General features: G+C 34.7%; 1 protein-coding gene across 1 annotated transcript in view; it reads left to right on the top strand.

The window, feature by feature from the left end:
- Positions 1-25,226, top strand: part of LOC115888777 (mothers against decapentaplegic homolog 6) — a 122,771-nt gene that overhangs the window by 65,073 nt on the left and 32,472 nt on the right. Inside the window, exon 4 of the mRNA XM_030908619.1 lies at positions 9,861-9,926. Within this exon, the coding sequence (XP_030764479.1) occupies positions 9,861-9,926 (66 nt within the window). The remainder of the gene's footprint in view (positions 1-9,860; positions 9,927-25,226) is intronic.

Here is a 25,226-nt window from a genome sequence, read left to right as displayed (position 1 = left end):
TTTTTTAGTTTTTAGTTAAAAAACATAATTTCTTGATTATATGGCAACATAAGTATTAGATTAAATTTACAAGAAAGAAAATCCAGAAAAGATCCAGTGGTTCTCAAAATTTTAGCAAAAAATCATTTTTTTTTTGAAATTTTCAAAGTAAAATAACTCCGTTATTTTGGACTTATTTGAAAAACGATAAAGAGAAAATACGTTTCTTTTATGGAGATCTACCACCCCTTAAAATATTTGCACTTATTTCTGGGACACCCTGTATATTGTGTACAATGTGAGGTTTTACATTTATAGACAGCTGCTTATTTTCTAAGTGTTGTTATTGGAGTACTTAGGGCACGCGTAGTCCCTAATCTGATACTTTAAAATATTGTTCCACGTTTTTTTTTCTACTAAAATAGTCGGTGTTAAGTAATATCTTTAGCGCGATATTTCTAAGTAATAAATTATACCGAAAGAACCCACAGAAAAAATTGGTGAATTATTTATTAATTCAAAAATTTAGATTTACGATGTTACTTTTAATTTACATTATTTTACATTTATAATGTTCGATTTTTAAATCTAGAAGATTTACAGTAGGCCTATAAAGTATACCTTATGAGGCTAAAGCGCCGCCTACACCTTCCGTCTTAACCGTTCAGTCAAAACGTACCAAATAAAACACAGTATGTGTAGACGAAAAAAAAAACTGACTATAGTGTCTACGTTAGTCTTTTAATTATTGATTTAAATAAGAACAATTTTCGAATTGTCATGGATTTCTTAACAGGACACTTCAGTGGATTGAAGCTCAGAAAAACCAGAACTCTTCATCACTGAATGCGCCGAGACGACAACCATTCGTGCCATATTTAGTACGGCTGATGTCGGAGATGGAGAACAAATATCTGTAAAACCGTCTCAGAGACTGGGTTTTGCCAAAGCCCTGAGACTGTATGATGAACTCAAGAAAGGGAGCACAATATATCTAGTATTTTAATTCGTTTTACCTGACTGAACTATCAGGTAAAATGTTATGTCTGTGGTTATGTCTAGGCGGTTCACTGTGTTGTTATCTTTCATATAAATTTATATTATTTCTTAATGTGCTTCAATTTAAAAATATTTCTCATTTTTTTTATTTGTCAGGTACACCAATCTATACTAATATATAAAATCCTTAAGTGACTGACATACTGATTAATCACTATCCTGCTCAAACCACTCAACGTAAGAAGCTCAATTATGGCATACAGGTTGATTCTGGGGTGTAGAGGTTCGATAAGAAGGGATTTTTCGAAATTCCAGTTCCAAGGGGGTGAAACCACCCCTCAAATATTACACTATTTTTTATTTGAAAAACGGTCAAGTTTCCGAAAAAACGCCTAAACACGTATATTTTATTTTGTTTTTTTTTACATATTTTAAGATTTTTTAAAAATGTATACAGGGTGTTTCGAAAAATCTGGTCATTGATTAATCACGATCCTGCTTAAAGCGCTTGATGAAAAAAGCTGATTTTTGGAAAACAGATTGACTTTAGGGTGTAGAGGTTCGATAAAAAGGGATTTTTCGAAACTCGAATTCTAAGGGGATGAAACTATCCTCAAATATTAAAATATTTTTATTTAAAAACCGCTGAGTTTTTCGGAAAAACTCTTAAACACGTATATTTTATTTTGTTGTTTTACATATTGTAAGATTTTTTATAAATTTATGCAGGATGTTTCATAAAATATGACCATTGAGTAATCACGATTCTGCTTAAACTGCTTGACGTTTAAAGCTGATTTTTGGCAAACGGATTGACTGTGGGGTGTAGAGGTTCGATAAGGAGGGGTTTCTCGAATCTCAAATTCTAAGAGGGTGAAAACGCCCCTCAGATATTACAATATTTGTTATTTAAAAAACGGTTAGTCTTTCGGGAAAACGCTTGGACAAGCATAATTTATTTGGTTTTTTTTACATATTTTGAATTTTTTTTGAAAAATCATACAGGGTGTTCCAAAACATTGGCTAATTTCTTAACCACGATTCTACTTAAACTGCTTGACGTAAAAAGCTTATTTTTGGCAAACGGATTTTTCGAAAGTCAAATTCCAACGAGATGAAACTACCCCTCAAATATTACCAAGTTATATAATAATATCGCCATATTGTTTTTTCTCATGCTGACATAAATGTGAGAAAATTTTATCCAGTTTGTATGGTAATGGAAATTCTTGCTTTGCTTTATCATCACCATTACAAATGATTAATTCGACGCGAACGAGTCGCTGTGGTGCACGCTAGTCTTTCATATAATATTATTTCTTAATGTGCTTCAATTTAAAAATATGTTTCTCATATTTTTTTATTTGTCAGGTACACCAGTATTACATAAAATTGTGATTTTTAGCCAGTATATCAAATATGACACGTTTTACAAACACCTTACGACATTTTTAAGCGTCCTTCGTATGATGTGCCAAAAAGTTAATTGCATTTTTCAAAAAAAAAACATTTTTTTATTATTCCTTGCAGCAAAGTGTATTTTGTCTGCAAACCATTAATTCTAAGTTATGTTTAACTGTTTAACTATATCAAAATGAAATTGAAAATACTTGTTTTTAAAAATAAATGTGATGGACTGCAAATCGTAAAGATAGCAACATTATCGCTACTGATGATGATTTATTTTATTTTGCTGTATTTTGTTGATTGTAAAATTTATAGCAAAGTTTAACAATATTAGTAAATAATATTTGTTTAGTAAACTTTGATTAGTGTTCTTGATTTTATACAAAATAATAGAATGAGTATTATTATTACTTATTGTTTATTTATTTTATTTTTATTTAAAATATAGGCCATTGGGAGGGGGGGGTAGTCCTACAAGAAAAGAAATAGATGTAGCAGATGCTACAAGAAAAGAAATAGATGTATAAGTCTTTAAAAAACTGCTGTTACTTGCTAAGTAAAAACGCGTAGAATAAGAAAATATAGGTCATTGTTGTCGTACGAGAACAGTAATGGATGTAGGAGAAAATTTAACCATCATCAAATGCGAATATTTTTTTTTATTTTTAGTATTCTATAACATCAGTAATATTTTTACCGCTCTGAGGGAGAGTTACAGGTAACTTCCGATAGAACTAGACGCAGGTGTCGGTAACATCTGTCCTTTTGGGAATACTTAGTTTCCTTTTTTATGCCGGTGGCGCCACTGCACGTACCATACAGGATGTGGTCGTCTGTCTGTCCTAAGTGCTATCGCTTGTATCGCCACATTATATTGTAATTATGATACAGTAGACTGAACACAGGTTGATTGTAGTTTGTATGGTTAAGAGGACACAGCTTCAAAAGATACATTCTTCCAACAGTTGAATGATGAGATTATAAAAGCGGAAAAACGAGAGAAATATTTTTGTTGGGGGACTTAAATAGCCGCACCGGAAAAAGTGATAATGATGTTACTATAGGAAAATATGGAGAAGAGACGCTCAATAACAATGTTGAAAGACTAATTGACATGTGCAAACAGAATAACTTAAGAATTCTCAATGGATTTTATCAACACCGTAACATACACAAATATACGTGGACACAAGACACAAAAAAATTAAGATCTATCATAGATTACGTAATTACTAAACAAAAAACAAAAATACAGATTCAAGACGTAAGGGTATATAGAGGGGCGATATGCGGTAGCGACCACCACCTCCCTAAAAGCGAAAATATTCTACCATATAAACGAGAAAAAATAGAATATAAAGAAATAGAAAATGTAACGAAAGAAATTGAAGAGAGAAGGTACAACTTAACAGCGCTCGAGGACCCAGCGTGCAAATGTTATACAGAAAAAGATTAGAGGAAAAATTACAACAACAACCTTTCGAAACTCTGGAAAAACATTATTATTATATCAAGGAATGCATACACAAAGCAGCTTCTGAGGTCCTGGGTACAATCGACAATAATGAAAGGAAAAGGAAGCCTTACTGGTGGGACACGGATATACAGGATATTATAGAGGATAAAAGACGCAAATATACAAAATACTTGAGCACCAAGAAGATCGAAGACAAACTAATATATAAAAAAGCCCAAGCTAAAGTACGAAGAGAAATATGCCAGAAGAAAAATCTAATATGGGAAAAGAAGTGTAATCAACTAAACACATATATAGGAGGTAGAAGAAGCACAGAAAGTTGGAAATTTATAAAAATGTCAGAAAGGCAAAAGGCAAAGAAATCATCTCCCCGATTACACCACAAAAATGGGAAGAATACATGGAAAATCTTATGACGGAAAATAGAGTCGAATTTATGGACTGCCCTGACGTGACGACAAATATAAGAACAATGCTCGCTAAAAAATCGTAAAGCACCCGGACCGGGAAATATACCGGCAGAGTTAATTAAATCAGGACCGAAAAAACTGTACGAACACTTAAGGAAAATAGTCCAGGACTGCATAAACGGAACGGATGTACCACAAGAATGGAATGAGGCTTACCTCTCAACTATATACAAAAAGGGAGATCGTACTAAGTGCGAAAACTACAGGGGAATATCAGTAACAGCCACCGTGAGTAGAATATATGGAAAATTTTTGAGAAATAGGATCGAAAACGAATACCAAGAAATAGAAGCCGAAGAACAAGCAGGATTTAGAGCCGGAAGATCGACGGTGGACCACTTATTTACAGTCACTAAAGTAATAAGTAAAAAGAGCAATATAAACCAAGAGCTACATCTTGTGTTCGTGGACCTGCAGAAGGCATACGACAGCGTTCCCTTGTGAGACTTTGGGAAGCTATGGAAAAAACCAATATAAATGTAGAGCTAATAAAAGCAGTGAAATCATTATATAAACAAACAAAACTAGAATAAAAGTCGGCAAAAAAGTTAACAACAGGATTTAATGGAACCAAAGGTCTGAAACAAGGGTGCTGTATTTCACCAACACTGTTCAAGATATATCTCGAACAAGTTCTCAAAGGCTGGAAGCAAAATGTAGAAATATGGGAGTACCCATAGGGGTAACATGCTCTACACACTTTGCTTCGCGGACGATCAGGTGATCATAGCACAAGATTACGATGACATAAATTATATGACACGTAAGCTTATAGAAGAATATCAGAAATGAGGACTCGAGATCAATACTAACAAAACAGAATATATGTGTATCGGAGGAGAACAACAAGATCTAATACTAGAAGAAGGGAAGAAAATTAAGTGCTGCACAAAATACAAATATTTGGGTATGCAAATCACAAATGATGGACTGTTGGATACAGCAATTAAAGAACGAAACCAACTTGGAAGGAATGCTATCACGGTATTGAATGGGACACTGTGGGACAGAAGCATAAACAAGAAGAACAAAACTCTAATATACAATACCATCATAAATAGTATAACCACGTACAGCTGTGAAGTCTGGCCAATTAAGGAAACAACAAAACGAATGCTGGAAGCTACAGATATGGATTTTTGGAGAAGATCAGCAGGCAAATCAAGACTCGAGCGAATAACTAATGAACGCATAAGAGAGATTATGGAAGTTAAACATACGATACTGGACGACATAAAGAACAGTCAACTCATATGGTACGGGCATGTCCAAAGAATGGCAGAAATAAGAATCCCAAAGCAAATTATAAACTGGAAACCTGCAGGAAGAAGAAAACCGGGTAGACCGAGAAGAAATTGGCAGGAAGGGATTGACACACGTTTATGGAGAAAAGATCTCTCGGAGACGGTGCATGGAGAGACAGACAGGCATGGAGAGATGGCATCGGAAGACGTAGAACGTTTTAAACCGATTAATATATATGGTTAAGAGGAAAGTTATTATTAATAACCGCGATGTTATAGATCTATTACCTGTTGGTATGGTCGGCTAAAAATTAGAACAATCAAAAGTGAATAAAAAACCACGAACAAAGCAAAACCGCACTATGTTGGTTAGTACCACGTCTGCACCGTCGAAAAATTCGAAGCGCCAGCGCCTGAAAGTAGTACCGTTTCTTCAAATGGCCGCAACTCTTCCACGGATTTCGAACAAAACCACGGGTGATTCACTGATGGTCTTGGGTCTAGGTGAGGCCAAGGAAGAACAAAGACGCCGCGAGCGGCAGATTAGAGTCACAGAGAGAGACGAACGCCGATGCAAGAGTCAGGTGGCTGGAAAGAGGGTCATCGGCGTTGAGAGAAAGAAAAGAGTTAGGTGACATGGTGAAGAGGTCGTTGGCTCGCGACTCGAATGCGTTATGTATATCGACGGTAACGGAAGATAGTGATGCGTTGAACACTAGTGTTTCTTGAAGGGACGTGTAAGTAGTCAAAGTTTATAGAATTAAGAATATCTGTAAACTTTGGTGTTGTTCTTAACTGGGTTCTACCGTTATGTCTAAAAAGAGCGCACCGAAAAAACCGTTCCATAAGTCTGTCCAACGATAAGATCGTTGACAGTGATAGATGTGTGTGTCATTTTAATTTCAAAGTAGTTTATTTTGTTCTACAAAGAAATAAGTTGGTACAATTGGAACGCACAACAAGAAATTTGAGTGACAAGAAGTAATTCCTTCAAAATATTGTGAAAAAAAAACTGTATAAAACAGAAAAAGTCTAATCGAGTTATTTTATTTAAAAAAAAACGGTATGTGTTAATACAAAGTAGACAAGAACACCACATACCAAAAAAATATAAAAAAAGAACTATTTCTTACTTTCAAGCTTCAAGAACTACCGGCATTTATTATTATATATTTATCAATATAACTTATGTACAAATACACATTTGTAATATTCCACAGAAATAAATAAAAGAAACTGTTTTACTAATAATAACAGAAAGGTTGATTAATTAACTTTAATCTTAATTTTTTTAAATCAATACCTTTAAACATTATTTTTCTGCAGTACTAAAATCCATTATTTACCTATCGTGTGATGTCGTTATTTTGCAGCTACTCCAGTTTTTAGGATGTTTAGTACGATCCTTGTACCATATACGGGATGCACTTATCTACGACGAGATGGTATACAAACTTTATTGACGATAACTTTATTGGTGTATAAGCCTTTCTGCCTGGGCACCGAGTATTAACTATAAACTGTGCTCTGGGTCTACAGTTAATTTTTCTTCGATTTTTCCTCCACTTGACTTCAAAAGACACAAAACACACGTAATAACAACACACGAATCAAAATGCATCATCTTCCAAAACGCAGGGTATTTGACATAAGTTGACACAAAAGTATAACCTATAATTTGGCAAGACTTTGACAAGCCTCAAAAATCTAAAGGCGGATTCATACGCATCGGCGTCCGTTTGTCGTTCGTCGTTCCGTCAAACCAATAAAATATGATCTGTCATTTTAGAAATAAACCAATAAAACTGGTTAAAAACAACAAGAGACGACGTATGACGGATTTATAGTTAAACCCATCCATAGTTAACTTAGTTTAAAGTGTAGTATCTTTGGACCCCATTAAAAAACTTTATTTTACACAATTAGTTACTCATTTTACTACAACCGTAATGGATTATATCTAGCTTAGATATATAATCTTCATTTCAGTAGTTTACATGAAAGTTTTTAAAGAAGTTTATTTTTTTCTACACACGTAAAAACCGGCAATACTGTATGTCGCTGTTTATTTTGTCTCTCTATTTCTCAACCGGTCGTTTATATTTATCTCTGTCGCATCCATTAAAATACAGACCACGCAGATGAAGTGTCCAGGATGGTATGTATTGGGTGTACAGTATTGGCCATAAGTGGATGAACTTTGTTAAAATAATGGGTTTTTCCTAATATGTTTAAAATTAAAATTTGAGCTATATTTACTTGAAGTCTAGTGTCAGTGCTATAAAAATAAATAGCATTGTTTTTTTAAAATGTGCTTTAATAAGGTAGCAAAAAATTTAAATTGAAAAAGCTATTGGACAAAAGTAGATGAACAAAATATATATTTAATAAAAAAAATCTTGTGTTAACAAAAACTGAAAAATTAACATATAATTTACTAGTACTTAGTGTAATAACCCTTATTCTTAATTACTTTCAGACATCGCTTAGGCATAGATCCCAGAAGATTTTCAATTATTGAAAAATCGATATTTTTCCAAGACTTTTCCAAAGCTGCAAATAATTCTTGCTTATTTTTGTAGAATTTGGTCCTAATGTGTTGATCCAAAATTTCCCATAAATTTTCTATTGGATTCAGGTCTGGGGATTGCGATGGCCATGTGAGAACAGTCACCATTTCATCTTCCAAAAACATTTTAACCAATTGTGAGGCATGTTTTGGGTCGTTATCATGTTGGAAGTAGTGTACAACTGGCATTTTTTCCTCCAAATAAGGCACTAAAAGGTTTTGTAAAATGTCTCTGTAGCCAAACCGATCCATTATGCCCTCAATTTTGTGGAGAGGCCCCATCCCATACCCAGAAAAACAGCCCCATACCATGATTGAGCCCCCACCATGTTTTACAGTGGGTCGCGTGTACTTTGGTAGCAATCGTGTGTTGGGAGGTCTTCTTACATGTTGAATTCCATCTGATGACACCAAATTAAACTTTGATTCATCACTAAAACAATTTTTTTTCCATTGTGCCACAGTCCAGTTTTGATGTTCCTTGGCAAATGCTAATCGGGCCTTCAATTTTTTTTTTGATAGTAGTCGTTTCTTGGCGGATCTTCGGGAAAACAACTTCTGGTTAACTAATTTACGTCGGATCGTCCTTGTACTCACTGGTGGATAGCCCATTTCTTCAAGTTTTGCTTTTATCTTCGTTGATGGCAAATATGGATCTTGTGAAGAAATTCGTTTTATGGCTTTTATCACATTGGGACCAACTTTTTTAGGTCGTCCTGGTTTTCTTTTTATAGAGACATCTCCTCCTCATTATATCTCTTTAAAATATAATGTACCGCTGATTTTCCAAGGCGTAATTGCTTAGCGATTTCCGATTGCTTCAAACCATCCTTAAAAGCATTCACTACTCGCAACTTAAGATCTGCAGACAAGTTAATTCCACGTGGAATGATATATCACAAGAGCGCAAATATTTTTAAATCGCAATTGTTCATAAAAGCAGAACAAATGAAACTAACGATTTTTAAAAATATTTTGTTCATCTACTTTTGTCCAAGATAAAAGAGCAATATTTTCCAATTTTTATCTGATAACTGATAAGACTAACAGAAGAATTTATATTTGTTTGTAGTATTTTTGTGAGAATGTATTAACCTTTTAACATACAAAGGTACATAAAATAATTTTGATATTTAACACCTCAAATCTGATTTTCTTCGCAATTATTGGTATTGGTTCATCCACTTTTGGCCAATACTGTAGGTATTACCAAAAATTACAGAATTAAAAATAATTCTGTAAACTTTGGTATTACTTTTCATTTGAATGTACGATAATAAATTACTAAATAAATATAAAAACTTATAAATATTGACACAAAACGTATTCATATATTATAGCAATTTAATATTTACCGTATTTTATTTATTAAAGTTGTTTTCTATCTCTTTTCAATGGAAAAAGTCGTAGGTTTTGCGTAATCTGAGATATACGTACGCTACTATAACTATTTTATTCTACTTTGGAAATTAATTGGCGCCAAGCGACTTATTTTATTTTCTCTTGATTTTAAAATATATGATATAGGATTTAACTCCAATTATAACAAATTAATACTTATTTATGTACGCTTATTTTATTTTATTTAATTAATCCAATTTATAGTTTTCAACCAGCTGTAGTTAGCAATTAAGGACACATTGTTTAGTTCTACGTTTTGTTTTGTACGTTAATTAATTGTATTAAATTACTAATTTGATGTATTTCTGTTTCAGATCGTGCACCAAGTGAATTACCTTTTTTAACTAGGAATTTTTGTGAATCTCTAACTACAAGTGGAGGTGAGTCATTTTTTTTATGTTAATTTTTATGTGAAGGGTAAGGGAAAAAACAGACGATGTCACAAAACCGACAGACGATACAAAGAAAAGCGATTTAATGTTGCCAAATATCTTGTTAATGTATTATTATTTGGACCTCGTTTGAGGGGCGGACATAACAGTTTCAGAAAAAACTTCGCTACCTCTTAGGGGAGTAATGGAACGCTTGAACTTGTCTGCACAATTCTTACAATTTCTTGGAGGATATCCTATACAATATAAATTCAAGATTGTGAAAGTCTCAGTACATCTGTAGCTCATAAAAAAATACAGATAATAGGATAATTCAAAAAATGAAATGTTAGGATGGTAATTATTGGGAAAACTGGAAATCGTCCGATTTTCACCAAAATTGGTATACACCCTATTTTGAGGTCGTAGATTACGAATGTGAACTTTTTTCTGGCGGTCTCTTCCCTAGCGGTTTTTCAGAAAAACGAGAAATTATTTCAACAACGAATTTTTCTTAATTTCTCATATTTTTAAAGTTTTCTAGCACATATTTTGTTAGATATTCAATTAACAATTATGTTTTTGCTATTTTCTGTTACTTTTTTAACCAATTCTATGCATAATAGAGGAAAATTTGCTAAAATAAATTTGTAAACAATCTGAAAATGTTGGGTTATGTGTTTCTAGCATTTTAAGCAACGTTGCCAATGCTAAACCTAAATTTAGCGTGTTTTTTTCGCCCATTCTGGGATTACGAAAGGCGGTCGCCGGAAGCACGGCTCCTTCCCATAACTGCTATTTTACCAACGAGATCTGACTATAACCACGACGTTGCACGAAAGAGTTTTGATTGCATTGGTTACAACTTCCATGAGGTTGTTCATCTTTTGTTGTTATATTATATCAAAAAAAGATTAAGCCCCTCCGCAAAGAAGTTGAAACCAAAGCCATCAAAACTCTTTCGTGTAACGTCGTGGTTATAAATAGTCTTTAAGTATATAACTTCTTTGCTGAGGGGGTTAATATATTTTTAATATAATATAACACCCTCCGCGTGGAAGTTGTAACCAATGCAATCAAAACTCTGCCGCATAACTTTGTGGATATAGGTAGGTATATTTAACTATTGTCAGATCTCATAATAGGTAATTTATTTAAAATCCCTAATCACCCGAAAAAATAGAAGATATGGCAGCGTTGTAAATTTTCAAATTTCTAGATTAGGTTTAGAATATATTTGTCTTTCTCATTACATAGGAGAGAGAAATAATATATGAAATGTCAAACTTCCATCTGGTCTCAATTTTCTTTGTTATTTTGTTAAGAAAAGTGTTTTTCAGTAAAATTTTGGACATTTTTCTATCCTCAATCAAGTGTGGCTTTTAGATAAACTATATTAATATAATGAAAATATGAAATTATTACTTTATAGGGCTGAAATAAAGAAAAATTCCATGTTGAAATTATTTTCCGTTTTTCTGAAAAAAAATTCAAGTTAAAGAAAAAATCAGATAATTCTATAAAAAATACAACTGCTCAAGTTTGCATTATTTGTCTAATAAAAGCTAGTAAGAAACAATGTCGAAATGTCAAAAATATTGCCTACAAAATAGTATCAAGTATGATAAACATTAATTGAATAAGATATAATATGATTACTCTGGCTATTAAAATTTAACAACCTAATTCTTTTCACACTTATCTGGTTTTTCCACATAGAATGTTTTATTCGGCACATCATCAAAAGATTACGGCTAGTATAAACAAAGGAGCTTGTTAACAATAATAAATAATGTTCCTTTCTCTTATGCAAGTTTACGTTTTTATTTGATTTTCGCCGAATCAAAAAATCTTTGTCGACATTACTGTTTGCCGAAGACAAGGCATTATGAGTGTATGACTTATGCTTGAATAATGATGATACAAAACCGTTATATTTCTAACAATTTGTTTGCTATACGATTAGGTTGGGTTTCGCGGAACCATATTATTTTAAAAATCCACAGAAATATTTTTTTTTTCGTACAGTCCAGTCCACACGTAACATTTTACCTTAGGTTTTGCCTGTCATTTTTCTGGAAATACTTCCGTCTTACCTCTGTCTATCAAAGAATGCCCAGAGAAGGTGATCAAATTAGTTAAAATTAGTTAAAGAAACCTTTGAAATATTTTATTTAAAATTCTCCCTCAAGAAGGGGTGAAATAAATCAATAATATAACTTTTTCAAAATTTCGTAGAAACGGTAAGAACTAAAAAAATGTTCAAATAAAAGTTGTGGGCCGTCAAATTTTGCATAGAAATGATCTCTATACTTTTTTTGCTCAGATCAAAATTAACCGAGATATTGTGGCTAGAAGCTAGGGGACGATAGTAGAAATTTAAAAAAAAATATAAGTTGCTGAAAAATTCATATATTTAACATTTTTACTCAATTTGCTTGGAAAATTATAAATTTCAATGAAGATTTTTTTAAATTTACCCCGAGAAAGGGTGAAAAATATAAATAAAGTGTGTTTTTTCTACATTTCAAAGAAACGGTAAGGACTTCATAAAAAATCAATAAAAGTTGTGATAAATCATAAAAATAAAATAATCACAAAAATCAGTAGGTCCTCGCAGTGGAAAAATCACTAGGTTCCCGCAGTAGGACAATCACTAAGCCCCCAGTGGGAAAATCACCAGGCCACCGCAATGGAAAAATCACTAGGTCCCCGAAGTGGGAAAATCACTAGGTCCCCGCAGTGGAGAAATCACCAGGGCCTCGCAGTGGGAAAATCAAAAGGTCGCCGCAGTGAGAAAATAACTAGGTCCACGCAGAGGAAAAATCGCTAGGTCCCCGCAGTGGGAAAATCACTAGGTCCCCGTAATGGGATAATCACCAGGTCCTCGCAGTAGGAGAAATCACTAGGTCCCCTCAGTGGTAAAATCACAAGGTCCCCGCCGTGGAAAAATCACCAGGTCCCCGAAGTGGAAAAAACACTAGGTCCCCGCAGTGGTAAAATCACAAGGTCTCCGCCGTGCAAAAATCACCAGGTCGCCGCAGTGAGAAAATCACTAGGCCCCCGCAGTGGGAAATTCACCAGGTCCCCGAAGGGGGAAAATCTCTAGGCCCCTGCAACGGAAAAATTGCTATGTCCCCGCAGTGGGAAAATCACTAGGTCCCCGCAGTAGAGAAATCACCAGGGCCTCGCAGTGGAAAAATCAAAAGGTCGCCGCAGTGAGAAAATAACTAGGTCCACGCAGAGGAAAAATCGCTAGGTCCCCGCAGTGGGAAAATCACTAGGTCCCCGTAATGGGATAATCACCAGGTCCTCGCAGTAGGGGAAATCACTATGTCCCCGCGGTGGTAAAATCACAAGGTCCCCGCCGTGGAAAAATCACCAGGTCCCCGAAGTGGAAAAATTACTAGGTCCCCGCAGTGGAGAAATCATCAGTTCCTCGCAGTAGGAAAAATCACTAGGTCCCCGCAGTGGTAAAATCACAAGGTCCCCGCCGTCGAAAAATCACCAGGTCACCGCAGTGACAAAATCACTAGGCCCCCGCAGTGGGAAATTCACCAGGTCCCCGAAGGGGGAAATCTCTAGGCCCCTGCAGCGGAAAAATTGCTATGCCTCGCAGTGGGAAAATCACTAGGTCCCCGCAGTGGAGAAATCACCAGGGCCTCGCAGTGGGAAAATCAAAAGGTCGCCGCAGTGGGAAAATAACTGGGTCCACGCAGAGGAAAAATCGCTAGGTCCCCGCAGTGGGAAAATCACTAGGTCCACGTAATGGGATAATCACCAGGTCCTCGCAGTAGGAGAAATCACTAGGTCCCCGCAGTGAAGCAATCATCAGTTCCTCGCAGTAGGAGAAATCACTAGATCCCCGCAGTGGAGAAATCACCAGGTCCTCGCAGTGGGAAAATCACAAGGTCACCGCAGCGGAAAAATTGCTGTCCCCGCAGTGGGATAATCACTAGGTCCACGCAATAGGATAATCACCAGGTCCTCGCAGTGGGAAAAATCACTAGGTCCCCGCAGTGGAGAAATCATCAGGTCCTCGCAGTAGGAAAATCACAAGGTCACTCCAGTGGGAAATTCACCAGGTCCTCAAGGGGGAAAATCACTAGGTCCCCGCAGAGGAAAAATCCCTAAGTCCCCGCTGTGGGAAAATCGCTAGGTCCCCGCAATGGGATAATCACCAGGTCCTAGCAGTGGGAAAATCACCAGGTCGCCGCAGTGGGAAGATCACTAGTTCCCCACAGTGGAAAATTCACCAGGTCCCCGAAGTGGGAAAATTACTAGGTTCCCGCAGAGGAAAAATCATTAGGTCCCCGCAGTAGAGAAATCAATCGTAAACAAAGTAGGCCCCGATTAGCCCTGGCGCCAAAAAGGAGACGTTAACTGGAATCTTTACTCCCCGCAGTGGGATAAACACCAGGTCACCGCAGAGGGAAGATCACCAGGTTACCGCAGTGAGAAAATCAGTAGGTCCAACTTTTATTTTACCTTTGTATACGAAATATCGAAAAAATAATTTTATTTATTTATTTCACTCCTTCTCGGGGGGCGAATTTAAAAATATCTTTCAGTTCGTATTTGAAGGCCTATTTTCTTGGACTATTAGAGAAAAGTGATGTTTTTTAAACTCATAAAATTCTACATAGATCTACTTCTGTCGCACAAGCCACATCGTTTTAAACAAAACTTTCACCGTGTAATAATAATAATCAGTGGTCTTGAGTATTAGTCATTAGGCGACTTGAAGAAAGAATAAACCGATATGTAGACAAATATTGATATTTTCATTAGTAAAAGCCACGGCACCGGACACAATCTCGACGTCGCAGTACCCGAATCGACAAATTTGAATACGAAATGACAGGACGAGAAAAACAGGTACACGCGGTATGACATCACACGCGCAGCAGTAGGTCCTCCGACTAGTGATGTGCGACATACATCGATCCACCTAAAACACCGTTATCGACATTTGATTGAAAGTCGTAGACAGTGACAAATCATCTCTTAATTACGAATTAGATAATATTTTTGGAGTAAAACTTCTTTACACGCCTTGGGAGTTCGCGAGTTTTTTTTGTAATGGTGATGATAAAGCAAAGCAAGAATTTCCATTAACATGCAAACTGGATAAAATTTTCGTACATTTATGTCAGCATGAGAAAAAATAATATGGCGATATTATTATATAGGTAACTTGGTAATATTTGAGGGGTAGTTTCATCTCGTTGGAATTTGACTTTCGAAAAATCCGTTTGCCAAAAATAAGTTTTTTACGTCAAGCAGTTTAAGCATAATCGTGGTTAATCAATTACCCAACTTTTTGGAACACCCTGTATGATTTTTTAAAACATTTTAAAATATATAAAAAAGCAAAATAAATTATGCGTGTCCAAGCGTTTTCCCGAAAGACTAACTGTTTTTTAAATAACAAATATTATAATATTTGAGGGGCGTTTTCACCCTCTTGGAATTTGAGATTCACCCCACAGTCAATCCGTTTACCAAAAATCAGCTTTAAACGTCAATAAGCAGTTTAAGCAGAATCGTGATTACTCAATGTTCATATTTTATGAGACACCCTGTATAAATTTTTAAAAAATCTTAAAGTATGTAAAATAACAAAATAAAATATACGTGTTTAAGAGTTTTTCCGAAAAACTCACCGGTTTTTGAATAAAAAATTCTAATATTAGAGAGGTGGTTTCACCCCCTTAGATTTCGAGTTTCGAAAAATCCCCTCTTATCGAACCTCTACACCCTAAAGTCAATCCGTTTTGCAAAAATCAGCTTTTTATACGTCAAGCGCTTTAAGCAAGGTCGTGATTAATCATCAATGACCAGACTTTTTCGAAACACCCTGTATACATTTTTAGAAAAAATCTTAAAATATATAAAAAAAAACAAAACAAAATAAACGTGTTTAAGCGTTTTTTCGGAAACTTGACCGTTTTTTAAATAAAAAATATTGTAATATTTGAAGGGTAGTTTCATCCCCTTGGAACTGGAGTTTCGAAAAATCCCTTCTTATTGAACCTCTACACCCTAGAATCAACCTGTTTGCCAAAATCGAGCTTCTTACTTGAGTGGTTTGAGCAGGATCGTGATTAATCAGTATGTCAGTCACTTAAGGATTTTATATATTAGTATAGACTATTAAAGATCGCGCACACTATACCTACACGGACCGGCACGGACCAGACCAGTAAAATCTACCGGTGAAGGTGACCGTGTTATTTAATAGAGTAGAGCACACTAGACCAGTACCAGCACGTACCGCCACAAGCCACGACCGTCAAAACAGGTCGTGTCGGTCAGGGACAAATATGACCGGCAATATTTACGCCTGGTCGTGCTGGTCCGACCTAATGTGCGCACCGGCGAACCAGCACACCTCCACAAACATGCAAATATTGAAGGGTTCGTCAGTATTTCGAGTACGCTAGCTGGCTCAAATCGCATGATGTAGGTTAGATTTCGTTTATTTTTGTTCGAACCTTTAAATCGTTTTAAATACGAATGAAGAAAAGCTTATTTTACTGGAACAAAAGTATCCAGAGCTGTGCGATACGAGCCAAGCATTTTATATATAGAGACCAAGAAAGAAAAGATGCAATATGGGAGTCGATAGCAAAAAAAAATAATCAAATTTGATTTGTGACATTCGAAAATATTGGAAAAACTTTTCTTCGAATCTTTTTAATTCGGGAAACAAATGATGAAATTCGCCATATTGCTTTCTCTTTTGATTTATAGGGTGAACCCAAAATCTTCTTTTTTTCTTAGCTTCCTTCTCTTCCTCCTCTTCTTCACACAACATGGCTAAAATAATAATTTCTTCCTCTGAACTACTCATTTTCAATACTTCTATGTTGCACGCTCTAGTAGTTGAGCCTTGACAACTGTACTTCTCTCTCTGTCTCTCTCTCTCGTCTGGTTTTGGCTCTGCTACTAGGCAATTGCCAGCTCAATTTCATGATGACCTCAATGTTGTCTGGCTGTACAACCATATTGGGGCCATCTACCATTCCACAATAATCAAAACAAAAAAAAAAGGTCCTTATATGATCATTTCGAAAGCTTCTCCCACGCCGGTAGCATCCGGCTACATAGAACCTGGTTACCCCGTGACAACGTGAAAAAGAGTTGTCCTTTAATAAATTTTCTCATGGCACTTCAAAGTAGGCGAACTTGTATAAAAATATTCATTGCACTTATAGTAGGCGAACTTTAAAAATGTTTCACAAAAATATGTATCTGAATGGGACACGAATCCACTTTAAAACTTTTATACCAAAAAATATTAAGCTTTTACAAAACGATTACAAGAATATTAACAGAAAACAAGAAACAAAAATTGACTCCCGAACAACCAACCATCAGACAGTATTCAATGTTGCCACGACGACTGACCGAACGGAAATCCTGACAACTGTACTTTTTTCGAAACTCTCGCTTATGTTGCTGGTCTGTGGCGGTAAAGTGTGCGACGTCGTGCAGGATGCAGGTTTGTGCTGTGCTGGTCCGTACTGGTCCGTGTAGGTATAGTGTGCGCGATCTTTTAATGTAAAATTTAACCGTGACAAAACAATATCGATATATTTTTCTAGTGCGCCCATCACTAGTTTTTGAAGCCGGTAGCCAGCGGCGGCTCCGAGATACCTCTCTCTTATTTCATTCAAGGTAACCGAGGTGTTCTCGCACTCACCCGCCTTAAAATAAAACTAATTTTTTACGTTAAACACACACATAGACTGACTAATCGTACAGCGATTTCGCATTAACGACTGCTTAGTATATTTATTAGTACCTGCACAGTTAATTAGGTATCAGTTACCTGTTCTACCCGTGGCATAATAAAAAAAACCTCTAAATGCGCTTAGATGAACCGTATGATCGAAAAAAAAATTGGTCAAGTGCGAGTCGGACTCGCGCACGAAGGTTCCCTACCATCCATTATCTATACAACATTAGACAACATTATATTATTATAAACTTTTTTTCCGATTTAGCTGAAATTTTGAATGCGCGTATAAGTAATTTAAAAAAAATGAAGAAACACATTACTAAAAATTGTATTAATCAATAATAAATATGTAAAAAGTAAAAATAAATATGTAAAAAGTAAAAATAAATATGTAAAAAGTAAAAATAAATATGTAAAAAAAACGATTAAAAAAAGTCGCCTTGACTAGGATTCGAACCTGCCTTACTACGGCTCCAATGTCATAGCAGCGTAAAGTCCAAACGCATTAACCACGCGGCCACCGAGGACTTGAAAGATTCTATGTAAAATTCTTACTTGAAAGATAATGTTTAGTGAAACTACTTTTTTATTTATAAACATTTATTTAATTCTTCGTTTTTAGTATGTGTTCTTATAGCGGCAACATAGATACATTATCTGTGAAAATCTCAACTGTCTAGCTATAACGGTTCATAAGATAGACCTTTGTGACAGGCGGACAAACGGACGGACAGTGAAGTCTTAGTAACAGGGTTGCCGTTTTTACCCTTTGGGTACGGAACCCTAAAAAGATCTAAACGCGCTTAGATGAACCGTAAAAATGATCAAAATCAAAGGGAATGAAAAATATATACATATTGTTTTTGTCGCAAAAACTCTTCGACATAAACTGGAGGACCCTGTGCGGTGCCTCACTGAGCCCTAGGGGCACCGACAAACGCGCTGGGTGTGGCTCAGTGCGACAGACTGAGCCAGTGTCTGTATGTGATTTGTGTTTAAATTTAGAAAATCGTCAGATGAAAGAAATGAGCGAAATCGCGACAGACCCGTTTGTTTCTCTTAAAACCGATGTACGATCGGGTCCTTTCAAATAAACACCGACGTCACTACAGCGTGAGTCAGTTAAATAAGTGCAAATATTACAGAAACACGTTCTATGAGGTTTTTTTCTGTAAAATTGGTATTTTTCGAAAAAAAATGAAATTTTAATTAAAAATCAAAATATCTTGATAATAATATGACAACATACAGTGGTGGCCAAAAGTATAGAAACTTTTTACTTTTTAAAATATCACAGAAAATATTGCTATGCTTAAACTCTCAGGAATATAAATAAATAGCTTATCAGCAAATAAAAGTATTTCAAAAATTACACAGCGAAAAAAATCTGTTTAGCAGTTTTTGTAGGAGAACAATAGATTGTGTGTGATTTGTGTTTAAATTTAGAAAATCGTCAGATGAAAGAAATGAGCGAAATCGCGACAGACCCGTTTGTTTCTCTTAAAACCGATGTACGATCGGGTCCTTTCAAATAAACACCGACGTCACTACAGCGTGAGTCAGTTAAATAAGTGCAAATATTACAGAAACACGTTCTATGAGGTTTTGCGCTAAGATCAGTTTCTAAGGAACTTAACTTCTCAACCTCTAGAATAGCCTATTATGCCCTTTTTGAGTCACATCTTCGTTATGCCCTTCCATTCTGGGGTACTTGCTGCGCAACAAAATTTGATCGTGTTTTCATACTTCAAAAGAGAGCAGTTCGATATTTATTGGGACTGAACAGTAGAACTCACTGCCAGAATTTCTTTAAAAATTTGAAAATACTGACTCTTCCTTCTTTATTCATTTTGAATCCGTTTGCTTAATCCGCAAGCACATATCTGCTATTCCCGAAAGGCCATCTCATAACTATCCACTTAGGAATGCAGAGCACGATCTTTATCTGCCAAACCCCGAGCTCAGAACTAGTTAAGGGTTCAATACTGTACAATGCCAAAAAATGTACAATCATCTGCCTTTGAATATCAAATCGCTTTCATTCTTTCCCGCATTTCGCAAGGCTCTAAAATCATACCTACTGGAGAGAGCCCTATATGCGGTAAACGACTTTTTGTTGATGTTTGATTATGAACAATTTTGAATTTTAAAATTTTGATCATCTCACACACTGGTCAAAGGTCAAGTATTTAATATTCTATAACTTTAAAATTATATCTATTTACTGCGTACTGTTCTAAAATTGTCCATGTATATTCTTTTTGTAATTTTAAAGACTTAAATTTTTTTGAATTGTATTATTTGTATTGTGTATTTTTTGTTGTTTGTATTTTTTTGTGATTTTGTTGTTTGTGAGTGCTTTGTCGATGAAGCTGTTTTGGCTTTTTGCACAATAAAGCGTTGTTTGTTTTGTTTGTTGTTTGTTTTGTGTAAAATTGGTATTTTTCGAAAAAAATGAAATTTTAATTAAAAATCAAAATATCTTGATAATAATATGACAACATACAGTGGTGGCCAAAAGTATAGAAACTTTTTACTTTTTAAAATATCACAGAAAATATTGTTATGCTTAAACTCTCAGGAATATAAATAAACAGCTTATCAGCAAATAAAAGTATTCCAAAAATTACACAGCAAAAAAAATCTGTTTAGCAGTTTTTGTGGAGAACAATAGATTTCTTGTAGCCAAAAGTATGGAAACCATAAATAAATACATTAAAATTATTTAGTTTAAGCTGATAAACGGTACGATTTGCTTCAGATAAATATAAACATCATGCCCAAGTCTAAATATTTCTCTACGGATTTAAAAAATAAAATAGTTGAATTATACAAGAGCGGTTATAAACAAATTCAAATAAGTAAAAATTTAAACATTTTAAAAGGCACCGTTTCGAAAATAATTCGTAAATTTAATAAAACAGGGAACATTTCAACAGCTTTTAAGTCAGGAAGACCAAGAAAGTTGTGCAACAGGACAATGAAAGTAATGAAGAGAATATCAATGGGAGATCCAAGAAAAACATCCACAGACATTTCTCGAGAAATGGGTGAAAGGGGAATATCGGTATCTGCACGCACGGTGAGAAGAAGGTTGGATGACATGGGACTTTTTGGAAGAGTTGCGGTGAAGAAACCACTAATATCAAAGAAAAATAGGATGGCCCGCTTTAAATTAGCTCAAGATCATCTCTCCTGGTCTTATCAGAAATTGAATATTGTAATGTTTAGCGACGAAAGCAAGTTTCAACTGTTTGGTAGTGACGGGAGACGTTATGTCCGAAGACCAAAAGGTACACGGTACAGCCATAAGTACCAGATGACCACAGTAAAACATGGGGGTGGGAGTATAATGGTATGGGGGTGTTTTTATCGCTCAGGTGTTGGTCCTCTTGTTAAAATTGATGGGATAATGGACCGTTTTTTGTACAAAGACATATTGGAGAATAATATGCTGCCTCATGCTGATGAAGAAATGCCACTCAGATGGTTGTTCCAGCAAGACAATGATCCCAAGCACAAATCTCGGTTTGTTCAAAATTGGTTAAATGAACATAATGTTCCACTAATGGATTGGCCCTCACAGTCTCCGGATCTTAACCCCATAGAAAATTTATGGGACCATTTGGATAGCAAAATTCGAAGCCATTCTGTTTCAAATAAAAATGAATTATGGGAAGTGCTAAAAACTAAATGGGCGGCCATTTCCAGTAAAGATTGTACGAGATTGATCGATTTGATGCCACGAAGATGTAGAGAAGTAATTAGTTCAAAGGGATATTCCACTAAATATTAGTAATTTTTATATTATCTTGAATTTTAATAAACATTCTTCTTAAGTTTCCATACTTTTGACCAAGAAAATATTCATAATTTTTTATATATTTTTTGATAGCTGTAATTTTTTATTTAAATGTATTAGGTTTTGTAGGAAATTATTTGTAGGTCACGATTATATAAGTCGTTTTATTTCATATTTTAATTTCTCAGCATAAATGACAAATTAAAAAAGTTTCCATACTTTTGGCCACCACTGTATATACAGGATGACAATTTGAAAACGAACAGTATTTAATATTACCCTACCGATGATAGTATGAAAATTTGGCGAAACACGTCAATTTACATATCAAGAGGGACAATTTTCGAGGCATTTATTGTCGTGTTACTTTCAACCCTTTGACCCCAGGGCACCTACCCCTAAAATTTTAAATACCAACCCCTATTTCTTTTACCATTTTTGTGTTTCTTATAGAATTCTACATACACTGCATTATTTTTTTGAGAATTTTATAAGGAACACAAAAATGGTAAAAGAAATAGGGGTTGCCATTTAAAATTTTAGGGGTAGGTGCCCTGGGGATCAAAGGGTTGAAAGTAACACGACAACAAATGCCTCAAAAACTGTCCCCCTTGATATGTAAATTGACGTATTTCGCCAAATTTTCATACTATCATCGGTAGAGGTAATATTAAATACTGTTCGTTTTCAAATTGTCTCCCTGTATGTTACAAATTATATTCTATTTATGTGGTTGAATAAGCTGAAAATGATGATGATGATGATCATGATATAGGTAGTAGATTAAATTCTCAAGAAAGAAAACCCAGAAAAAATCGAGTAGTTCGAAGTAAAATAGTTTGGTTATTTTGAACTTGAATGTGAAAAACGGTCAAAAGAAAATAGGTTTATTTTATCGAGATCTACCAGCTGTGAACCTCTCTCATTAAAAAAATGATACTATACAGGGTGTAGCAGAACAAATGCGAAAAACTTTAGGGGGTGATTGCTTGTTCAAAATAAAGGGTAGTTTGCTTTATAAACGTTGGGTCAAAAGTCAACCATTAGGGAGATATCGCGGTACAAAGATGGCGGAAAATTAATGTTTTTATTTTTTATCTTGAAAACAAAAAGAGATAGACTAATGAAATTTTATGGAAGCATTGCTGTTATGAAAACACACTTTCAGGTAATTTTTTACTTTTTTAAAATGAGTAGAAGGGGTTGAAATAAACTACCCCTATCATTCTTGTTAACGAAATTTAAAGAAAATCTTATCAAACACATGCAAATGCTTTAATTTGGATAGTTTAGTTTGTTTAGAAACTTTTTTATCTCTTGTGTTTTTTTGATAAAACTCACCGATTTGAAATTAAAAAATAAAATGTAAAGCATTACATGTCAGGACAAAAAACATTTTTAGATTAAGAATCTAGTGATAATAACGATAATAATAATCATCTAGATAATAACGTATTGCATTTGCAGTAGAGTAATGTCAAATAAAATAATATTAGGAACATCCTAAAAAGTAACAGCGGCCGACTAGATTTTTTCCTAAAAAAATTACAGCAGCCCACTAGATTCTTTATCAGAAAATGTTTTTTGTCCTGACATTTAATGCTTAATTTCAAATCGGTGAGTTTTATCAAAAAAATACAAGAGATAAAAAAGTTTCTAAACAAACTAAACTATCCAAATTAATTTTTTTGCATGCGTTTGATAAGATTTTTCTTTAAATTTCGTTAACAAGAATGATAGGGGTAGTTTATTTCAACCCCTTCCACTCATTTTAAAAAAGTGAAAAAATTACCAGAAAGTGTGTTTTCATAACAGTAATGCTTCCATAAAATTTTATTAGTCTATCTCTTTTCGTTTTCAAGATAAAAAATAAAAACATTATTTTTCCGCCATCTTTGTACCGCGATATCTCCCTAATGGTTGACTTTTGACCCAACGTTTATGAAGCAAACTACCCTTTATTTTGAACAAGGAATCGCCCCCTGCAGTTTTTCGCATTTGTTTTGAAACACCCTGTATATTGTTACCAATAATTAAATATTGATATAAAAAATAACTAACTCCATAATAATTATTGCCAAAAGGTACGTAGGTAGTGATGTTGGTAACGAATATTTCCATTCGAATTTTGCAGGAAATTTCCGAAATATTCGGTCCCAAGATCGCAAATATTCGCAAAAATCCGAATTTTGCAAGAAATTTCTTTTCAAAATTCAAGACACTGAGCAAAAATTTAACGAAAGTGTATCAAGTATGCCGATTCTTAAGTCAGAAGAAAAAGAATGCTTCTCCGCCTTACAAAATAAAAAACGTATAGCTCTTGAACCAATGCATTTTGCCGCGAATCTCTTGGACCCCTGTTTCCTGGGAGAGCACCTTAACAATGAAGAACACATAGACGCTATGGAATTTATCAACAATATCACCAACAATCATCCTCAGTTTGTCAATAATAAGCCATTTTTACAGATGTAACAAATTATTGCGCTAAGTCGGGTTTATGGGCTCTCGACTACGTTTGGATGTCAGTTAAAAATGTAGACTCTCTAAGTTGGTGGCAAGCAATGTGTAAAATTACGCAGTTGAAATATTTAGCTGTTGCTCTGCTGTCTTTACTAACGTCATCTGCAGCCACAGAAAGAAGTTTCTGTACTTACAGTTTTATCCATACTAAAAAAAGGAATTGCTTAACTGCACAAAGAGCCGGTAAAATAATGTTGGTAGCTCATAACAATAAATTATTACTACAAAAACAAAAAGTGGATATGGAGCATGATATTCAACAACATGAAACTCCTCCAGAACCACTAGAACCCGTAGAGGTAGAGGTGCATCCTTCAGAATCAGAAGCAGATGATACATCAAATATATCTGATTTGGAAATAGAAACTGACGACGACAGTACTATTACTACTACAATACCCTATGAAGATGGGACCAGCTCGGCGCCTGATATTCCGGAATAGAATAATTCAGTTATTTGTGTTTAACGTTTTTTAAATTTATATTTCGTGCTTTTTTGTTTTTTTTTAAATTCATAGTCAGAGTTCGTGGTTTATGCACAAAATACAAATGTTACCAAATTATTTTTGTTATGGGTTATGTTTATGACTTTTATGGGTTATGTATTGTTTATTAAAAATATAACAACTAATATTCTGTTTATTGTTTTTTTTCCACTTCCATGTTGGTATCAAATGTCTATTTAATGTATTCCTTTATTGTATCGACAAAAAATATGTAAAATTGTAAAATTTCCTAATATTTCATAAATTTCCGAAAGTTTCAGAAATTTCCTGCAACAATCAAAAACTTCTGAAATATTAACATCACTATACGTAGGTAATACTATTTACTAATTGCGAGTAATTGAAAAATACGATTTATTCATAGTACCGCCGGCCGTCTATACTGTCACATATTTCTCGAATCCGTACACTAGAATTTACATTTTTATTGCAATTTTATTTAAAACTTCTCGGCATTGCCGTTCATTTCGAAGCTGCAGATTTTAAAGTATCCATGTATTTATCTGAATTAAAATTGAATTGCTGTTCTTAGCTGAGATCTCAATCGTGAGTATCTTAGGAGAACTTACGATCGAGAAAAGTCAGAGATTTTCTTTGATTTAAATAAGAACAATCTTCGGGTTGTCACGGGGTTTTAAACAGGACAGTGTCTCCTCAATGACTTCCTCAGTAGATTGGAGCTATGCATATTGTGTGGGGAAAATTGGGAAACACCAATATCTCATCACTGA

This window comes from Sitophilus oryzae, unplaced genomic scaffold (assembly GCF_002938485.1).
Source record: "Sitophilus oryzae breed Bouriz unplaced genomic scaffold, Soryzae_2.0 scaffold_808_pilon_pilon, whole genome shotgun sequence".
Lineage (NCBI taxonomy): Eukaryota > Metazoa > Arthropoda > Insecta > Coleoptera > Curculionidae > Sitophilus > Sitophilus oryzae.
This window is presented reverse-complemented; position numbering and strand designations above follow the sequence as displayed.